The 19057-nt window shown below is 37.8% G+C and overlaps 1 protein-coding gene across 7 annotated transcripts in view; it reads left to right on the plus strand.

Annotated features, from left to right (window-relative positions):
* The window catches only part of DGKB (diacylglycerol kinase beta), a 637574-nt gene that overhangs the window by 226602 nt on the left and 391915 nt on the right, over nucleotides 1-19057 (plus strand). For all 7 annotated transcript variants that reach the window (XM_064487528.1, XM_064487529.1, XM_031454980.2 and 4 more), the window contains 4 exons: nucleotides 789-906; nucleotides 3464-3552; nucleotides 3634-3750; nucleotides 13634-13732. In XM_064487528.1, coding sequence (XP_064343598.1) covers nucleotides 789-906; nucleotides 3464-3552; nucleotides 3634-3750; nucleotides 13634-13732 — 423 coding nt within the window. The remainder of the gene's footprint in view (nucleotides 1-788; nucleotides 907-3463; nucleotides 3553-3633; nucleotides 3751-13633; nucleotides 13733-19057) is intronic.

Consider the following 19057-nt stretch of genomic DNA (forward strand, 5'->3'; position numbering starts at 1 on the left):
AATTAATTAAATCCAAGGTTTTATTGTGGCAAATAACTAGAATGATTGTTATAAATAAGCACAATAATAGAATTTTAATATTGTTTCCATCTTTTTATAAGATTAAAATATTTCGCAAAGGAGGAGCAAACAAAATGATAATGTAATTTGACACTTCAAAAAGTTTATTTTTAAAAATTTGCTATACGAGACATACAAAATATATTGATGTAAATCATAACATATAAGGAATCCCCCCACTGAAGCCTTAGACTAGCACCAGTGACTTACCTTTAGGTGTTATTTTCCCATCCCATCCCTCTGCCTCCTTCTAAGATCTAACCACCATCATGAAATTTGCATATTTCTACAATTAAGCAAGGGTTAATATTCTATCCAGGTTTTCCTTTCTCAAAATCTTCCACTGAAGAGTATTTCCTCTTTCTTTATTCATGTATTTGTTTATGGAATCATGCGGAGGGTAAGGTATACCAAGGTGAGGCAGACACATCTCTGTTCTTGTGAGTCCTCAGTGTGGCCCATGGTGATGGTTTGGGGCATGCTGTTGAACTGCTGACATTAGGCAAGAATTTGTAGGTTGCCATAGCACCCAAGATCTGTTAGCAGGATCGCGTTCCACCAGAGCACATGTGTTTTTCTAGACTCCGTGGCGATCTTGGAGAAAGTCAGGGATGAAATAACAGATTGTCTTCAAATGCTTCAGTCCAGCTCTGAATTTTGTTGGCACTTCCCTAGCCCACTGTTTATTTCATTAAGTGAAATCTGTTTCTCTTAAACGGCCCGTGCAGAACGTGAAGGATGACGGCCAGCATGTGTGGCGACTCAAGCACTTTAACAAACCCGCCTACTGCAACCTTTGCCTGAACATGCTGATCGGCGTGGGGAAGCAGGGCCTCTGCTGCTCCTGTGAGTACATTCGCTTTGCCCGGACATCATCCCCTCTCCTGTGGAGAGGGTGATCTCATGGAATCGCCCTGTTTGTACATGGACTTAAGACATAATCCTGACCCTTCCTGAACTGAAGATTTATGTTTCCCACTGCAGTATGTCTCTGAAGGTTTAGGTCAGAGTAGTTTGAACTTTCTTCAGTTTTGGGAAACCCTCTCTTTGACAAAGAAATATGGACATTTTTCAATTCATTAGCCAGTTTTGTCCCACTGTAGTTTAATTTATTTATAATTCCCATTTCTTCTGGGATCATTATGAAAATAGCCACTGGTCTCTTGCATTTCTAGCTTACATTTTTTTTGTCCTTTTTTCCTCTAAGTTAATCACTTAATTCACATTGTCTTCCTATAATGAGCCAATCCCTTTAAGTCTTTTAGAAATAAGTATTGATTTATCAATTTGCATTCATGTTAAGAAATCACAGGAATAGAAACTAGTCTTATACCTCAGGTATGTGATGTTTAATGCTATCAGGACAAAACTCTTCACAGATGGTTAATGGATATTGGAACCCAGAGCATTGCCAGTTCATGAATTGTGGCCATTATTTTCATTTCAGTACATGCATTTTTTCAATTTTTATTTTATTCTGTTGAGTACTGCCCATTACAATTGTCTGATAGTGTATGTAACAGTTTATAAAAGTCACCTAAGCTTTTTTAAATAAACAGCACGTCAGCCTAAGGAACTTTTAAATCCCTTGATATCCCTGTTAAACAGAGGAAATACTGAGTCCTTCTCACCGAAGTGTGACATTCTCTTTTGTCCAGCAATTTGTCCATCCATTCCCTTTTCTCCAGTGTATGGAGTTACTGAAACTGGCGAGTTTATTAGACACATCCTATTTCTGTGCATTTATATTACACCTGATTTCTTACCTAGCTTCCATGTGATATGTACCTTTCAGATGTTATTTTTAGCTAGCAGCTCCTCTGATAACATATTTGAGAGTTATCTTTCTCTCAGATACATCACTTGACATCAAAAATCATGTTTTAGTGCCACTTTTAAGTGATTTCTTAAGTGTTTAAGGATTTTAATAAAGTTCTATGTAGTCTCCTTGTGTGACTTCAGAGGGCAGTTTCTGGTGGCCACATTTAAAAGGCTAGTTACACCAGAACGTTCTCCATGTACAAAGGAAGTAACTTATTTTTAAAGTTTTATTATTTTTAAGGGAAAAAAAATTCATGGTACATTCTGTTGATGGGAGCTTATGAAACAAAATGATAACTCTCTAATAATGTGAGTGGTGTCATACAGAGTGAGAATTATGCTCACAAATTTAACTGACTGAGGTAGCGTAGATGCATTCAACGTTATTGCCAATATGGAAGAGAAAAGAAAGTACCTTTCTTCCTCAGTGTTGCCAAAGGAAATCACAGATGTGGCTATTTGGGAAGAGGTTTACTATACAAATATCACGTGGATTTGGTATTTTTTATTCTAATTTCATGCAGTGACTAATTTTTGTTTGTTTGATTGGGAGAGCTACCTGTTTTTTTTTTTTTTAACAACAATATAACATTTTTTATTGATTTATAATCACTTTACAATGTGTCAAATTCCAGTGTAGAGCACAATTTTTCAGTTATACATGAACATATATATATTCGTTGTCACATTTTTTTCTCTGTGAGCTACCATAAGATCTTGTGTGTATTGTTTTTTGTTTATTTTTATTCTTAGTGCATTTAGAACTCTTTATTTCGAATCAGCATTTTATTAAAGAACATCTGTATATGACCCTAAGTTATATTCAGAATTAACCCATGAAATAATTTGAAGATGCTTTAAAGTGTGTGTATTGGCTTTATGTCATTTTTAATATATATGTATCTGTGTATGTATATACATATATAAACAAATGCGTATGTTTGTATATGTGTATATATACATATTTGCATATACATATAAAAATTTACATATATATATCTCATATTCTGTCCAGGAAAGGTTGTTCCTTTTGGACAAACATGATGACAAGATGGAATGGACTTGTACTGAACGCCTGGCATGTATGATCAAATCTATTCTCTGAAAATAGACTAATCAGCCATTTAAGGTTTAGATAAATCAATAGACAAAATCGCATAAGCTCGTGGGCTTTTATTCCCATGACTGCCAGCTGCTCTCATGCCTATACTTTGTAAGACATGGATCTCTTCCTTCTAGCAAATGACACCCAGCCATTTGGCAGTCATCAATTTGTCTTTAATATTTTTGTCATCTGGGAATTATTGTGAAAAATTTGAGTGGGGCCTGATTTAATCAAGCATTTCCTGCTCTGCCGTGACAGAGGAGCCTTGGTTTTTCACATGCATAATATTTCCTGTGCTAATTGGCTTTTGTATTCCACGGTCCAAACAGTCGACCTGGACTTTCCCTTGATGTGGCTGATGGGATTGATTAGGGACCAGTGGAGACAAGATGAGCTTCTGTTAACGTCATTCTTTCTCTGTAAAACTGCAGTCAGGACCGGGATTAACTCGCAACTTGTGTACCTGTTTCCTTTCAGTTTGCAAGTACACGGTCCACGAGCGCTGCGTGGCCAGAGCGCCTCCTTCTTGCATCAAGACTTACGTGAAGTCCAAGAAGAACACGGACGTAAGTGTGCGGCATGCTTGCGCTCTGAGGGGGGTGTGGACGGATGTCCCCTCTGACCGCGGCGCTCTTGTCCTGTTCTAGGTGATGCATCATTACTGGGTTGAAGGCAACTGCCCGACCAAGTGTGACAAGTGCCACAAAACGGTGAAGTGTTACCAGGGCCTGACAGGACTGCACTGTGTGTGGTGTCAGATCACAGTGAGTAACGGCGGAGGAGGCACCTCCGGCCTTCATGCACAGTGAAGTCAGCGTAGCCCGTGTTCTCCGAGAGCCCCAGCGCAGAAGGGCGGCCTGAATTTTAGACTGAGTCCAGGCTAGCACAGAATCATGGAGGCTTCTTCTCTCATCTGTGGCTGCCAGTGGGATAAGGGTCAGAGTCAGATTTGTCCTCATAGAAGCCGGAGTTCTGGAGCTGGTGACAGCCTCAGAGATTGCACTGCCGTGAGGCTTTCAGACCGGGCGCTGTGGCGTCCTGGGACTTGCCGGGGAGGCAGGCCGACTCCGTGACTGGAGGCGCGCAGTGAGCCTGTGGTGCTGACGCGGGTGGGCTCCGCTACCCCTCCGCCCCACAGCACTATTTTGGTAGAGTTTTCTATTGCACGTGTTGTAAATTTATTTTGATCACAGAATCTCTGAGCTTAAAGAGGGGGGAAAAAAAAGAATAATATGGTCCAAAGACTTAATTTTATAGTGAAGATACTAAGAGCAAGGAAATCTAAACACATCGTCGGTGACCACGTGGCTAGGTAGAGATGCAAGAGGGTCCATATTTCAATTCTTGAGGCTTCCTAAAAACTCTCTTTACTCTTCCTCACCACATGTTGTTGCCTTGCTCCTTTAGTTAAATCATAAAGTGAGGCATGAGAGGTATGGACATAAACTCTTCCTACTCAGGGCATTGACAGTCCTGATAAGAAGGGATCACTTGGCCTTCCCTGGGTGACTTTAGCATCCCACCTGGCTCGCATGATTGTCACAGGTGCTTCAGATAACTTCTGGAATAAATGCAGTTGTTAGATGGTACCTCTAGTGTTTCATGTTGTATTTCTGGAACTTAATTAGAATACACATTTTCAAGAATAGCTATTTTTTTTTTTTTTACATTTTTATACAAAAACCTTTAAAGGGCTGAATTTTTTTCCCCTTTTGGTTTTGTTTTCTTTTTACAACTCCTGTATGACTCATCTTGTTAATAGGACAAATTGTTCTTGCTTTTGTGAGAATGAAACAGTAGGGAGCGCTGTTTGAGTGAAGCAAATAAGTTTCTCTGTAGTGCCCCTCAGTACCCCTCCCACCACACACACCGTTTAAAAAACTTTTTTTACACACACACACACACACACACACAGAGGATAATGAGAAAAACAAACTGTGACTTGCATTTGAAAAGTACAATTAAGTACTTTTTTTAAATGAACTCATTTTCTTCAATCATTTTCAGCTATTCCTCGGTGAAATTATATTTACACTTGAAATTTCCTCAATTATGAAAGACAGTTTTATTTTTTGAAGTGTTTGGTTATTATAATAAAATGTCTAACAATGATTTAAATTACACATATGAACTACCTAAACATATTGAGTTCTCAGTTTTAAGAAGGCCACAACTATTTCATTTTGTAAGAAATTTGTGCATGTTAAAAAGTATTAGTTTTCTTTTTTTCTTGCTAAGCATTTATAAAAATTTAGTTTTTGTTTCAGATCTTGTAGGAGCCTTTTCCTCTTACTTTCCCCACAAAGTACATCTTTCATTTGTTACATCTTTACTTTAACATAAAGTGAAATTAGAGAATATCAAAATTATCTCTTGATTTTCAGGTTATTTTCTCATCCTTCATGTATTTCAAATGTAATGCTTAGATTTGTTATTTTTCTTTCCTTTTTTATTTCTTGAAAAAGGAAACAATTTAGTATTTAGTGTCTGAAGAGTCTAAAATATACATTTCTGCCTTCCTAATACAATAGCTTTTAGAGATTCTAGAACTTTCTTTGACTCCTCTCTTCCTTTCCCCATTTGATCTCTATGGAGTATGTCTTCTGCCCTTTTCATTCTTTGGGAATCACTCTCCTCAAAGTTACCATTGCTGATGGACTCATACAGATACTCAGAACATCCTGAAATGTTTTTCTTCCCTTATATTTCATTTTGTTTTTCTTGTTTTCTTTCTTTTGTTTTAGCAGTTCCTCTCATTGTGACTCCAAAATCTGCATTTCTAGCCCAAGCACTCTTCAGTGACACATTTCTATTTGGTCTTGATCCTTGACCCAAGACTTGTAGGAAATTAGGCCCTTCCTTTTATAGGATGGAAGGTGCCGCCTCTGAATAAACTATGCTTTTTGAAATCCAAGGATTTCATGTCTAATTCAGTTCAGACCACATGCCACTAAAATCTTATTCCTAACGAAGGGTAAATGTATACACGAAGATGACTCTATTTGTCACTATGGCAAAGCACAATATAAACGGTAAATGCCTCTAAGTCCCAAGTTCTGCTCAGGACGCAGACTCACCAGGGAGCAGATCAGGGGAAAGTGGCTGCCCTCTCGCTCCGCTCTCCCAGCTTCTGGCTGACTTCCACCGTTTTGCTGTAAACCATCATCTCCAGGGGTCCTCTAGGTGTTGGGTTCATGGAACAAGACTTGAAATCTTTCAAAAAGTCCTTATGTATCCAGATAAAAATATATATAGCCTTCTCAAAAGTAACCTCAGCCTCTGTGCACTTTGGGATTGTTAATGCTGAGCAGCCATAAGAATTCATTTATAGATGAACTGATTGTGTGTCTGGGTTAAACAGAATATATTTCCCTCAGAACAGTTGCGTATTTGGTATAATCTCTACTTTCTTCTTGAACCATTGTATGAAAATTTTAGTATAAAGTTGTCCTACTCTTGACTGACACTCCCCTACACTACTGGTTGCCTTTAAACAGACTGACTCTGCTTTCTTATGTCCTTATGCTTCTTGGAAAGTGCTATTAATATAGCAAAGAGCTAGCAGAAGTGAAGGTGGTGGAATCTGCGGCACCATCAGTGCTGGGCTTTAGGAAAGCCCATCTAAACAGAGTCCATGAGGAACAGGTTGCAGAGAGAAACAAAGAGAATGCAACCTGGCTTTGTTTCACTGGTTTCCCAAATGCCATCACTTCCTTTATACGTGTGACTTCTGGAAATGGCTTGAGTCTCATAAGTTAGATTGATTAGATTTTTTTTTTTAAAGGAGGCAATGGGTATTGGACCCAGGACCTCGTGAATGCTAAGCATGCCCTCTACCACTGAGCTATACCCTCCCCCCAAGAATGAGCAGATTCTTAAGAATCTCTCTGTCCAACAACTAGTCTGGTAGCTGTGCATTCATTGGCCCGGTATGTAAAAAGCGTTGGCCAGTTTCCTCATTTGTAGAATGGGCTTAATGTTATCTATCTTGTAGGATTATTATAAGAATTAAATTAATTTAAAAAATCTGTCTAGATATGTTTAGTGCAGGACCTCATATGTAACAGTGCTCAGTCATTGACATTTATTACTATAGTGAAGGCTAGGTAAAATGTCACATGGGGGCACAAAACCGCACCCCTGGCTCACAGAGGGCACTCCATGAATATCGCTCATGCCATCCCTCTCTCACTTCTGGAATGATCTGTAGTTGCCTCATCTAAGAATAGCACCTGGGTGTTCTAAAAGCATCCAGAACCATGTGGTCCTGCATATCACTGAATCCTAGATAGAGCTGATTGATTTATATTCACAAAGAACAGCTCTTTCCACCCTCTCTTTTCTATCAGACATGGAATGCTTGCTTTGCATGGCTTGCAGTCATTGGAACTAGAGTTGGAAAGCAATTTCTTTCATCCTTGTCTTTCACCTTCATCCCACATATTCAATCTACCATCCTCCTTAAAATATCTCCCTCAGATTTGAGTTTTTGTCTTCACCATTCACAGCCCAAGTGCAAGCTCTTAGCACCTCTTAACTAGATTAGAGGCAGAGCTCTTGGCTCATGTCCCTGACAGAAGGTACTTTTCCTATAACGCAGGCTGTAACCCACCTCCAGAATCATCTTCTGAAAATACTAGTTTGTTATCATATGCCACCTTCAGCAACCTGTAATACTTCTGTGGTGATAAATGCAGCCTTCACTGCTTCCTACCTCGATCTAGTTTTCAGTTCCCCAAGTACCAGACCCAAACCTGAGCACACGACATGTGTAACACCCCCCTCTGTGTCCAGCCCCCACTGCAGCCGTGTGCATCTCTTGGCCGGCCGCTGGGACAGTCATGCTTCTTTCCTGTTGTTTTACTCCTTCTTAGTGCCTTGAGTGCACCCACCTTAAATTCTAACTACACCGCAAGAACCAAATTAAGTTCCATATCTTCCTTGAAATTTTCCTTGACACTAATATTTCCTTTTTTGGGATACTTTCTCTTCTGTTACTCCACACCAAAGGAAGGATGGGAATGCTGTCCAGCAGTGTCCTGTCTACATGCTCACGTGGTCTACACTGCTAGATGACATTTTTATTCAGCTCCGAGTCCAGTGTACACATTTTTTCCTAAATTCTTGATGGAGTGTTGAGTTTAGAGGCGGTCCTCAATAATTTCACCTTAATGACTGATATACTATTCTTCCTGCTCAAGAGTGAATTTTAAATGCATGATTTAAATTGTTTTTAATCATTCTGTGATACTCAAATCTGCATCAGATTTACAAGCATAGATGAATACTTAAAGATTAAAACAAAGTCAACACCCCTTTTTAGTCAGTATTTCTGGCTTCTTGATATTGCACTGTTTTGCCATCTTGTAGATATAAAGTTAGGCTCCTAGAACTGAGTTTTATCTCCTTTTGCAAATCTAGCCATTTGATAAAACCAGAAAAACCAAGGAATAAATTGGGAGTTTGAGATTTGCAGATACTAACTACTATATATAAAATAGATAAACAGCAAGTTTATATACTTTATAGCACAGGGAACCATATTCAATGTCTTATAGAGACCTATAATGAAAAAGAATATAAAAATGAGTATAGGTACGTATGTATGTATTATGTATGTGTGTATGTGTGCATGTATATATGACTGAACTATTATGCTGTACACCAGAAACTGACACAACGACACTGTAAACTGATTATACATCAATTAAAAAAAAAAGAAAAAAAATAGAAAAATTCTAAGTAAGAACAATATAAACTATCTTCTAACATTTAGGCAGCCACTTCGCTGTGTTTTATCATTCGGTCAATAGGGCTGGGTATCTTCATTGGTTCTCTCTTTCTCCACTCGCTTACATTCCCTGATCCTTAAGATCCCACTATTTGTACCTGCTCATTCCTGCCATGAACGTGTTTTCTTGACGTTCCATTTAAAACATGTTATCATTTGTTCCTAGTTGTGGTAAAATGTCCCTGGTCAGGCAGGACCCTCCAGGATAGGAAGGTGACGTGTTTCAGTTGAGTTTGGCAAAAGAAAGCCTATATGATGGCTATGAATTATTTACTTTCGGTATCATGTAGGGCTACTACTTTAATTAAAATCATAAGCTCCTAACAATAATGTTCAAAGGTTTCCAATGCCTTTGCAAAAGAAAGGTTTATGCTTCAGCAAGTGCCAGCATTGACAGCACCTGAAACAGCAAAATGTTAGAGACAAAAGAATTTATAGATCGACTAATATTCCTCTAAATCAGGTCTTCATTTTTCTCCAGAAAAATGACTTATTTCTCTTTATTCCTCGAAATTCCCATGAAAATTTATTGTCTATTTTTCCTCCTCTGACTTGTTAGATGCCACTGCTTTCTTTTCAGTACAATAACCTCACTCTTCTCAACTCCATCCCATAAGCGCGCACACACACACATACATGCACACACACACATTCACACATTTTCTTTTTCTTCCTCAATTGAGACAGCTTTTTTTCAATAAACATAGATCTGGCTCTAAATTAGGTGCTTGGAAATTGTCATAAACTCTGAAATTATTTCCAAGTGTTTAATTCACTTCTAGGAATAGCTGGTTCATATTTTATGAATTTCCTCGATACGGGACTGATTCCCTTAACATGAATGGAAGTTTCTAAACGTATGATAAAATAATGACCTCAGGATTTCTATGCCTTACTCTTTAGAAATGCAAAAATAACTGAACAAAAATAAAAATATTTTTCAAAAGGGAACAATTGATTTCTTTTCTCTGGACTCCCTTGGCCATTTTATTTAAGAGACAGAATTCATTAATATTCTAGCTTACTTCTCTTCGAGACAATTGTTGGACTTCAGTATCTTATTGACACCGAGAAAGACTCGGATAGCTCTTTTTTTTTTTTGTAAAATATCATAGTGACAAGTTTAAGCAACTTTTTAAAATTGCTGATTATGTTCCTTTTTTTTTCCTTTTTACAGTTTTGTTGAAAATAACATACATGCAGAAAAGTGTAAGTTTCCTAAGGGTAGAGCTCAATAAATTTTTCACAAATGAACACCCCATGTATCCAGCACCTGGTCAGGAAACAGAACATTACCAGTAACATAAGATAGTTTTGTGGGGCAGTGGTTTTAAATTCTTTTACATGGTTTTTCTTTTGTTGACATTTGCTGTCTTTTTAAAAAAAATAGACTGTTTTTTAACAGAAGTTTTAGTTTCATAGCCAACATGATGTTCACTTTTAATCATGATAAGCAGTCCTGGGAACCATAAGCATTTTCTCATTGGCTTTCACATTTTGTATTTTGTCCTCAAGTTTGTCTCTGAGAATAAACTACACCTGCTATACAAATTGTGGAATGACCACTATTTTCCAACATGGTGTCCTCAGCTTTGATGCACCTGGCTACTAATGATGTCATGATGTCGATGGATACCCAGATATGTTTAGCAGTTGCCAGATTCCAGACTTAATAAGAGTACAAGGTACCCTTGCACATTTTACAGCCTTCTTGGGGAGGATAATGTTCTTGCACTGCGTGTTGCACTGTTTCCCTGATGATGATATGGTTACCGGCCTTCTTGTAGACCTTGCTACAGGCTCCTGTTCTGGCAACACTCTGCCTTGCAGCTCCTTAGAGAAAACTCAGGGATATGGACCATGTGGCGATCCCACTGGAAAATCCCATGCTGGTTTTTTTGCTCGGCTCTGAAACCCTCGAACGCCAATATGAAGAGTTACCCCTTTGCACAACACATTCTGTTCAGCTTATCAACTGCGTGATTCTACCTGAGTCCTCGATTCCTTCTTTTTGGCTGGAAAACTAGCCTGAATGCCAAAAAGCTGTCATTAAATTCATTTCTATTATCTTTTCTTATATCTGGTAACCCTCAAATGATGATAGAGAGAGGGTAGCCATCCCTTACCCTATCAGTTTCAGATGGTTAGAAAAACCTGAAATGGAGGCCTGGAGGAGGCTGAGACCCCCAGACTGTGTATCTATGATCAGTGCAGGCAGAACAGTTTAGCATGCCCCGCCTCTCTGTCCTTCAGAGTCACATGTGAAGCTTTGCAAACCACAGTCAAAAGTGAAAATGTAGTACTTTCTCGCTTGGTACACACAGAATTTTTATCTGGGATCTCTTTCTTTGTGGTGGCTTCTTAGAGTCTTGCATTGTCATTTTTTTTTTTCATTATGATTGATTAGCCTGTGTCCTTTATTTTTTAATTTTTAAATCATTTTTTTATTGAAGTACCATCAGTTACAATGTGTCAATTTCTGGTTATAGCACAATGTCCCAGTCATGCATATACATATATTCATTTTCACATTTTTTTCATTAAAGTTTATTACAAGATATTGAACATAGTTTACTGGACTATATAGAAGAAACTTTTTTTTTAAATCTATTTTTATATATAGTGGCTAACATTTGTAAATCTCAAACTCCCAAATGTATCCCTTCCGACTCCCTTTCCCCTGGTAACCATAAGATTGTTTACTATGTCTGCGAGTCTGTTTCTGTTTTGTAGGTGAGTTCATTAGTGTCCTTTTTTTTATTTGTTTGTTTTTTTTAAGATTCCACGTATGATTGATATCGTTTGGAATTTTCTCTTTCTTTCTGGCTTGCATTGTCAGTTTTAGACTAGTTGTACAGGATCAAAAAGCCAAAGCTTTTTCTCTGTGACACCAAAGGACAAAAGAGCCTTAACACACACAGTTTGTGTTTGATTTTGTTTCAGTTTTCAGAGTGACCTGTATATGCATTTCCTAGGGTGGGTAACAAAATACCACAAAATGAGAAAGGAGATTTATTCTCGCTTAGTTCTAGAGGCTAGAAACCTGAGATCAAGATGGCAGCAGGGCTGTGCTCCCTCTGAGCACTGTCAGGAAGAGTCCTCCCTTGCTTCTTCTTGTGTCTGGTGGTGGCCAACAATCCTTGGAGCTCCTCCGTTTGAGGTTCTAGCACCAAATCTCTGCCTCTGCTGTCACTGGGCCTTCTCCCCTCCAGGTCTGTCTTTTTATGTCTAGATTTTCTCTTCTGGTAAGGAAACCAGTCATTGGATTAGGGCCCAGCCTAATTCAGTATAACTTCATCTGAACTTTAATACACCTACAAAGGTCTTACTTCTGAATTAGTTCATCTTTGCAGGTACCAGGAGTTAGGATTTCCACTGGGGAAAGATCCAATTTAACCTACAACGCTTGGTAGCCCATATGTCTAAATCTAAAATTTATTCTAAGAAAATTGAGAAGTCCAATAAATTGATAATATATGGAAACCGGTCACTAACTTTGTTTTGAGGAAATGATGCATGTTCATTTGTGAAACGATGTCCCTTAGTTTGGTTCTGTTTTGCATGTGGCTTCAACTACCTCTTTATCTTCAATACCTTTTGCCTCTTGAGAAAGAGCTGCAGGGCCTGATCAGATTCAAACACTGGTTAAAAGGAGTTTACGTGCCACTGAGAAGCCAGGCTGCTAATTATGGATGAATGTGGAAAGGGACTTTTATTTCACGTAATGTGGCCCAATGTGCATTAATTACAGTACATGTAGCCTTCACTCCAAGACAGGGCATTACTATGATAGACGTTTCAGATTCAAGGACAACAGAAATACCTCTTCTGTGGTGGTGATCTACCATGGTAGATCGTGGTGGTAGATCAACACTTCTTAGACTCCTATGCTTGGTTGCTAATTAACTGTTACGAAGGTAGGTCTGTTGTGGAAATTAATATAACCATGACTTAAACGGGGTGCCTTTGGGTTCAAAACTGAAAAATGAAGCAACTCCTTTTTGGTTTTGAACAAGACCTGTTATTTTATTAACATGTATAATTTGCCTAAAGTGTGAGTATTTCATATTAAATTGATACAGAGTAGAGGACAGAGAAATCCCTAGATGCCTTGAAACAACTACTACTTTAGCAATTCTGTATACTTTCAAGAACTATCACTCAATTAAAAAAAATCACTATTTAATGCACTATGTTGTAACACCAAGGTTGATAAAAATAACAGTTTGGGTCCATACATGCTGGAAACTAAATTAACATGTTATATGATTCTATGCTAAATGTAGAGCTGATAAATACAATATAAAGATAAATTTTTCTCATCGTAATCATCTTCTTATATTTATATCCTGCTCCTACTGAGATGAATCTCTGGTTACATTTACATATTGAATTACAAAGTTAAAACTAATGATGGGATCAATTATGCCCCATACTGAGCTGTGCACTTTGGAATGACTTTGAGAAAACAGGAGGGTCAAAAAAAAAAAAAAAAAGCATCCGCAGTGCACAATGTTTTCAAGATCACACTAACAGATAAGCAAAATAAGGGCTGTAATAGACCATAATGTGTGCTTGTCAAAGAAAGCAGATTTTTGGGTGGAAAACCTAAAGCACATTTTTAATACAAACACTTCTGAGAATTAGAAAATGCATAGGCTGGGCTACAGGCGTTGATGAACAGTTATTAAAGGCAGACTGTACCAGAGCAAGTGTACTGCGAATCCCTTTATGATGTTGTTTGCTTGTTCTTGGAATACTTATAATGTAACTGCTCTATCTCAGTAGAAGTGTTGTCGGCCTCGTGCTTGCTGTTGTCCTGCACATCTGATAGTGTCCTCTTTCTCCTTTCATAGCTGCATAACAAATGTGCTTCTCATCTAAAACCTGAATGTGACTGCGGACCTTTGAAGGACCATATTTTACCACCCACAACAATCTGTCCGGTGGTGCTGGTGAGTTTCTCCTTCTCATCATTCTGCAATCACTGGGGGCTTCTAGGGCCAACTGGTGCACGCTGCCACTAGATGCTTCCAGAGATCATTTTCTATCGAGGCAGGACTCTATAGATGTAAAATACCTCATTACTGCAGACAGGACCCCTCTGCCCACTGTACTTCCTTTTTCCTTCGTGGCACAATAAACGTCTTAGTAAGGTATGCTCTAACCAACGCTGACTCAGGTTTTATCACTTAGTCATGTGGTACTTACCAGAAACTGTACAGGCAGAACACTTCCACATTTTACATGTTTTATAGATCTAGCTTCCCAGAATAATGAAGTTACTCTTATGGGCAATTTTGCTGGAGACGCACAAAATACATCTGCAATGTGGAGGTCTCTCATTCTGAGTCAGCGGCTACTTAGAAAGAGAACACGTAGCTTGAAGAAAGCTGTGCACTGCCATTAGGTGCATTTGTTTCTTGTTGTTCGTGGAGAATAAATTTAACGACCTGCAAAATAATTACTTGATTCAATAAATATACAGGTGAAAAATGCATAAGTAGGCATAAGTAAGGTAACCCTGAAAAGAACACATTTTGATAGAAAGAGAAGCAGGCATTCAGAGATGATACTCATATTACATTTCAAAAATCCAATTTGTTTCTAAAGTGAAACAGTTATCTTACAAAGCAAACTGTTTTATATCCGTAACGCAGTTCTCATTTTTAAAAACAACATGGAATTTAAGCAGCTTGGAACTTCAGGTTTATAGAATTAAAGTACAACAACTAAGAAATGCTAGATAAATACTTTTCTAAAGGTCAACTTAGAAATTAATCAAATTACTCAGTTCGCACCCACTTATGATTCATTTTGTAATTAACTGTAAAATATTGTTTGTATTTTAAATGCCTTTAGTGAAAAAAATATTTAAAACTCTTCATTTTCTCAATCTACAAATATAGAGCAAAGGAAAATACCTGCATGTTGCTGAGGATAGCAGTAACTTATTGTAAATTTTCTTTCTTCATGTCTGATTTATTAGATATCCTATAGTAAATAAGGTTGATTAAAAATAATGAGAGCCTTATTAAAATACTTGACTTTTTAGTTGAATTTGGTATGATTTTTATTCTTTTGGAATATTCTCTTAAAGAGAAAGGACTTGTAAAATTTTTATATATTTTCATTCGGTTTAAAAAATTCAGTCATTTTATTGGTTGAGTTGTACCCTTGATTTTAGATTTTTTAAGTTGAGGAAGAAATTGATGATGTCATTCTATTATCCACCCATCTGGGTAAAAGCCTGCTTAATTCAGTGAGCGGAGGGAGTGTTTCTTTGGCTCACTTTTGTCACAGCCTCTGGTCATACAAGGTCAAACATGAGATGGATTTTTTTATTATTCCCTCCTTTCTTTCTTCAAAAGAATCAAAGGTAAAGAGCACGTGTTAAATGAACGTCTTATCTTCTACTGATCTTGCCAACTCTTTTATTGCTTTTGTAGACACTGTTGGTTCTGAACATTTATTTTCAATCATTACATTTTCCTGCAGTTTGAATTATGATTTGTAGCTGAACATTTATGATGTCATCCTTTCCTTAGTATTATCTGCTCTGAAGTATTAGGCACGCTTAACCACCTCAGCCTTCACAAATGTCTACCTTTCATTGACCCATTAAACCACACTCTCCTGATTCTCCTTCTGTTACTCTGGATGCTTCCTTTTAATATCTTCCTTGGATTTTAGGACTTCAGCCTGCCCTATGTTAGCTCATCCCGATGCTCGCCCCTCACCTGTCACAGCTTTCCACTATTAACATTCTTCCCGGTGGGATCTTGTTTGTTCGTCTTATTTTATTACCATGTTAATGTGTATTAAGTTCATCCTCCTCTTCTGAATCTGAAAGTTGTAACGCTGCAACCTGGAGCTTCCATGTTCTTATATATTCCATGTTGCCCAGTACATTATTATTATTATATTTGATAACAATAACTCTTAGTTATTGAGCATATATACTACACCAGCCACTATGCTAAATATATTAATGCACTCAAGAAGTATTTGAGTGCCTAGTATGTGCCAAATAGTTTTATCAGTAGAAGGAAAAACAATAAAAAACAAAATCAAATCTTCACCTTTGTAGAGTTTTCATTCTGTGGGGTGAAACAGGCAACACACAGAGCAATACATGTATTATTTACTACCTGGTTGTATTAAAACACTGGCGGTATTTAAAAACTCAAGGACAAAATTAAAGCAGGAAAAGAGAAGAAATGCTGGGATTGCATTTATAAAAGAGGCAGTTTACCAAAGAAATAGTTGAATGAAGAGCTGAGAAATGAGGGGGTCACCCCTGTGTCTCTCTGGGGAGAGAACTTTGTAGACAGAGGAGTCACCAGAAGAGAACAAGGAAAAGCTCAAAGGCTGGAGAAACCTGACGTATCTGAAGGGCATCAAGGAAATTAGTGGCTGGGTCAGAGTCTGTGCAGAGAGCAAAAGTAGAAAAGGCCAAAGATGTCTTAAGATTTTCATGTGTGTAGAGCAGTTTAGGCCATTGTAAAGTCTTTAGCTTTTATTGTGAAGTTGTGAAGTTGAAAGCCATTAGAGGACTTTGATCAAAAGAGAGAATGATCTGGCGTATTTTTAAAAGAACAATCTAACCGATATGTAGAGGGAATGACTATGGGAAAAAAAAGACATGACACTTAGATTTTCTTAGAGAAATAGGAAGCTTGGTCATTGCTGAGAGGAAGGATGGTATGAAGATTCTGAGGATCTGGAAGAAGTTACACAGCGGTCACCTAAGAGAGTGGGAGCCACATGGATCAAGGGAATGCCATATGATTGGCTGGGAATAATGAGCAGTCTCTTCTTAATAACTGTAAATTTAGAACAAGAGCATTAAGCTTGGATGGGTATATTTCTCTGGTCATATTCAGTCATATTTCTCCAGTTAGGTTCTAGCTCCAGGAGTAGACAAGGGCCAGCCTTATGGAGATGGTTTCACCCGATACGATGAAAGGAGAGAGAAGCAAAGAAGTAGAGATTGCAAGTGTGCAAGGTGTGTGCAAGGTGTGTGCAAGGGCCTGATTCCAAGGATTGGCCATGGAATTTAAGCCGGGACACATGCAAAGTAAGGGCAGTGATGAGTGAGGTACAGTAAGGGATGTTAGGAAAAATATGTTGTGCATTACAGTGGAATTAAAGATTGTTGCAATCAAGGTTATTTGTGTCAAGTTACAAGAATGAGTGAGGTAGCAACTGAGATTATGAAAGCGCTGTAGTTGTTGGCGATGGTGTGTATGAGTTAATTGAATGAGCACAGTGACTCCATAAGATGCATGTTGTAACTATCCCTATTTTGCATGTGAGGAAACAGAAACGGAGAGATTAAGTTTCCCCTGTCACATGGCTGTGAAGTGGCAATCCAGAGATGGGCACTGAACTCAGCATTTCTGCCCTTTTTACAAATCCCAATATAAGCCTTCTCCTATTTGTCTTATGTAGAAACTTCATACCCAATTCCCAAGTTAGAAACCTAATAATTATCATTGATGCATCATCTTGAAGATCAAATTAATTTTTAGGCAGCTGATTCTGACGTTCTTAATTCTTTCTCTTTTCTTCAGTCCAGTTGTAGCTGTCCATGTGTCACCCACAAGTTGTTCTCCAGAAATGTCCTGGTACTAGTAACATGACCACGGCATCACTTCTTTTCTGTGCCTCTTCCACAAGGCTTCTTGGATCCACTCTCAAAAATACAGTATTTTCCTGCTTAAGTATTTAAAAATATTTAAACTATTTTTTAGTGATTCCTTTTTGAATCCAACCACCTAGCATGGGAAACAACGCTCTTTAGCTGACTCAACCACCCAGTCTCTCACACACCACCTTATACACTAGAAATCAAGGATTTAAACCACTTGTAATTCTCTAACTACACCTGCTTTCCAAAGCTTTGTGGTTTTGTACATGTTAATAAATTAGCCTAAATCACTTGGCGTTAAAATTTCCACTGCCTTGCTAGGTAGAAATTAAAGGTTACTTTCTGATCATGGAATGAGTACATTGACTCTTAAACCCATTACCTATTTAAATACTAAAACTTTAAACAAGTTAATAAAGTTGTTCTGTACACAGAATTGCTTAATGCGCTTCAGCTGATGGGCTCTGAAGCTTTTCAATTTGTGAACTCTCATTAACATTCCCAGGAATGATTTCACACTGCATCACCTGCTGTAAAATTGTAACCTTTCATTGAAAGAAAATCATTAGTCCTCGCAAATAATGATCTTTGTTTTTTTAATTCCTTAATAACAGTTTTCTTTGTTCAAAATGTAAGTCTCAGTTTCTCATGATAATGTTCTCTAGGAAGAGCAGGTGAGTTTCAGACTCAATTATTGCAAAGTGGCCATCAATATCCTTTCCAGTTCATTCTAGAAGACATGAGATGGAGAACTTAAGACATACAATCTTATTGAGGTTTTCTGTCCCTTCCCTTTGACCCTGTGGTCAGGAATTGGTTACTGAATGAACAACATAAACTCATTATGGGTCCCTAATTCCTAGGCGAAGCATCTTAACGATGTACTTCCATGTCAAGGTCTATAGAAGCAGTCCTCTTATATTTTAGAACAGCTTTTCAGGTGTTATTTTTATTTATTAAAAAAAAAAAATGTCTGAACCTCTCTTCTCAGCCTTCAGTCCCTCCCCAACACTTATTAACTTTAATGGTTCAATAGCTGTGTGCTCACCTGTTATGAAGATTAGCAAGCTAAGCATCTCCTGTGCACTGATGACATGCTTTTACAAGCATGCGCTAACAATGGCTTCCACAGAGAATTTGTCTTGATAGTGCCTACAGCCATAAAAAATGGCTTAAAACCAACACCTCTGAAATTAAAATAGAAATGTAATCAGTGATTCTGTGCATCAAATATAACCACTGATTTCTGGCATTGCAAGTGGTTTCTAGCATATTTTGATAATACTATCAGAAAATTTCATTGCTTAAACTTTATCAAGATTTTTTCTTTGTGTTTAAGTATTTATACTGCTTTCTTTGATAATTTTACAGCAAAAAAAAAAAAAAAAAGATTACAACCATAGTCCATTTACTGCCGTATTGAAGACAATTCAGAACCATTTCCAAAGACAGATTTCTGGAAGGTGTTTCCTCATTCCACCGCTGAATAAATGCTCTACTAAGTCAGGACTCTTGCTCAGCAACTTAATTCCTATACAAGGTCATTAACCCTTACCAAATGATTGTCCAAACAGATGTTCTGTCTTTATTGGATTCCATCAAAAATGCATTCTTGATTCTTGTTATG

This window comes from Camelus dromedarius, chromosome 7 (assembly GCF_036321535.1).
Source record: "Camelus dromedarius isolate mCamDro1 chromosome 7, mCamDro1.pat, whole genome shotgun sequence".
NCBI classification, from domain to species: domain Eukaryota; kingdom Metazoa; phylum Chordata; class Mammalia; order Artiodactyla; family Camelidae; genus Camelus; species Camelus dromedarius.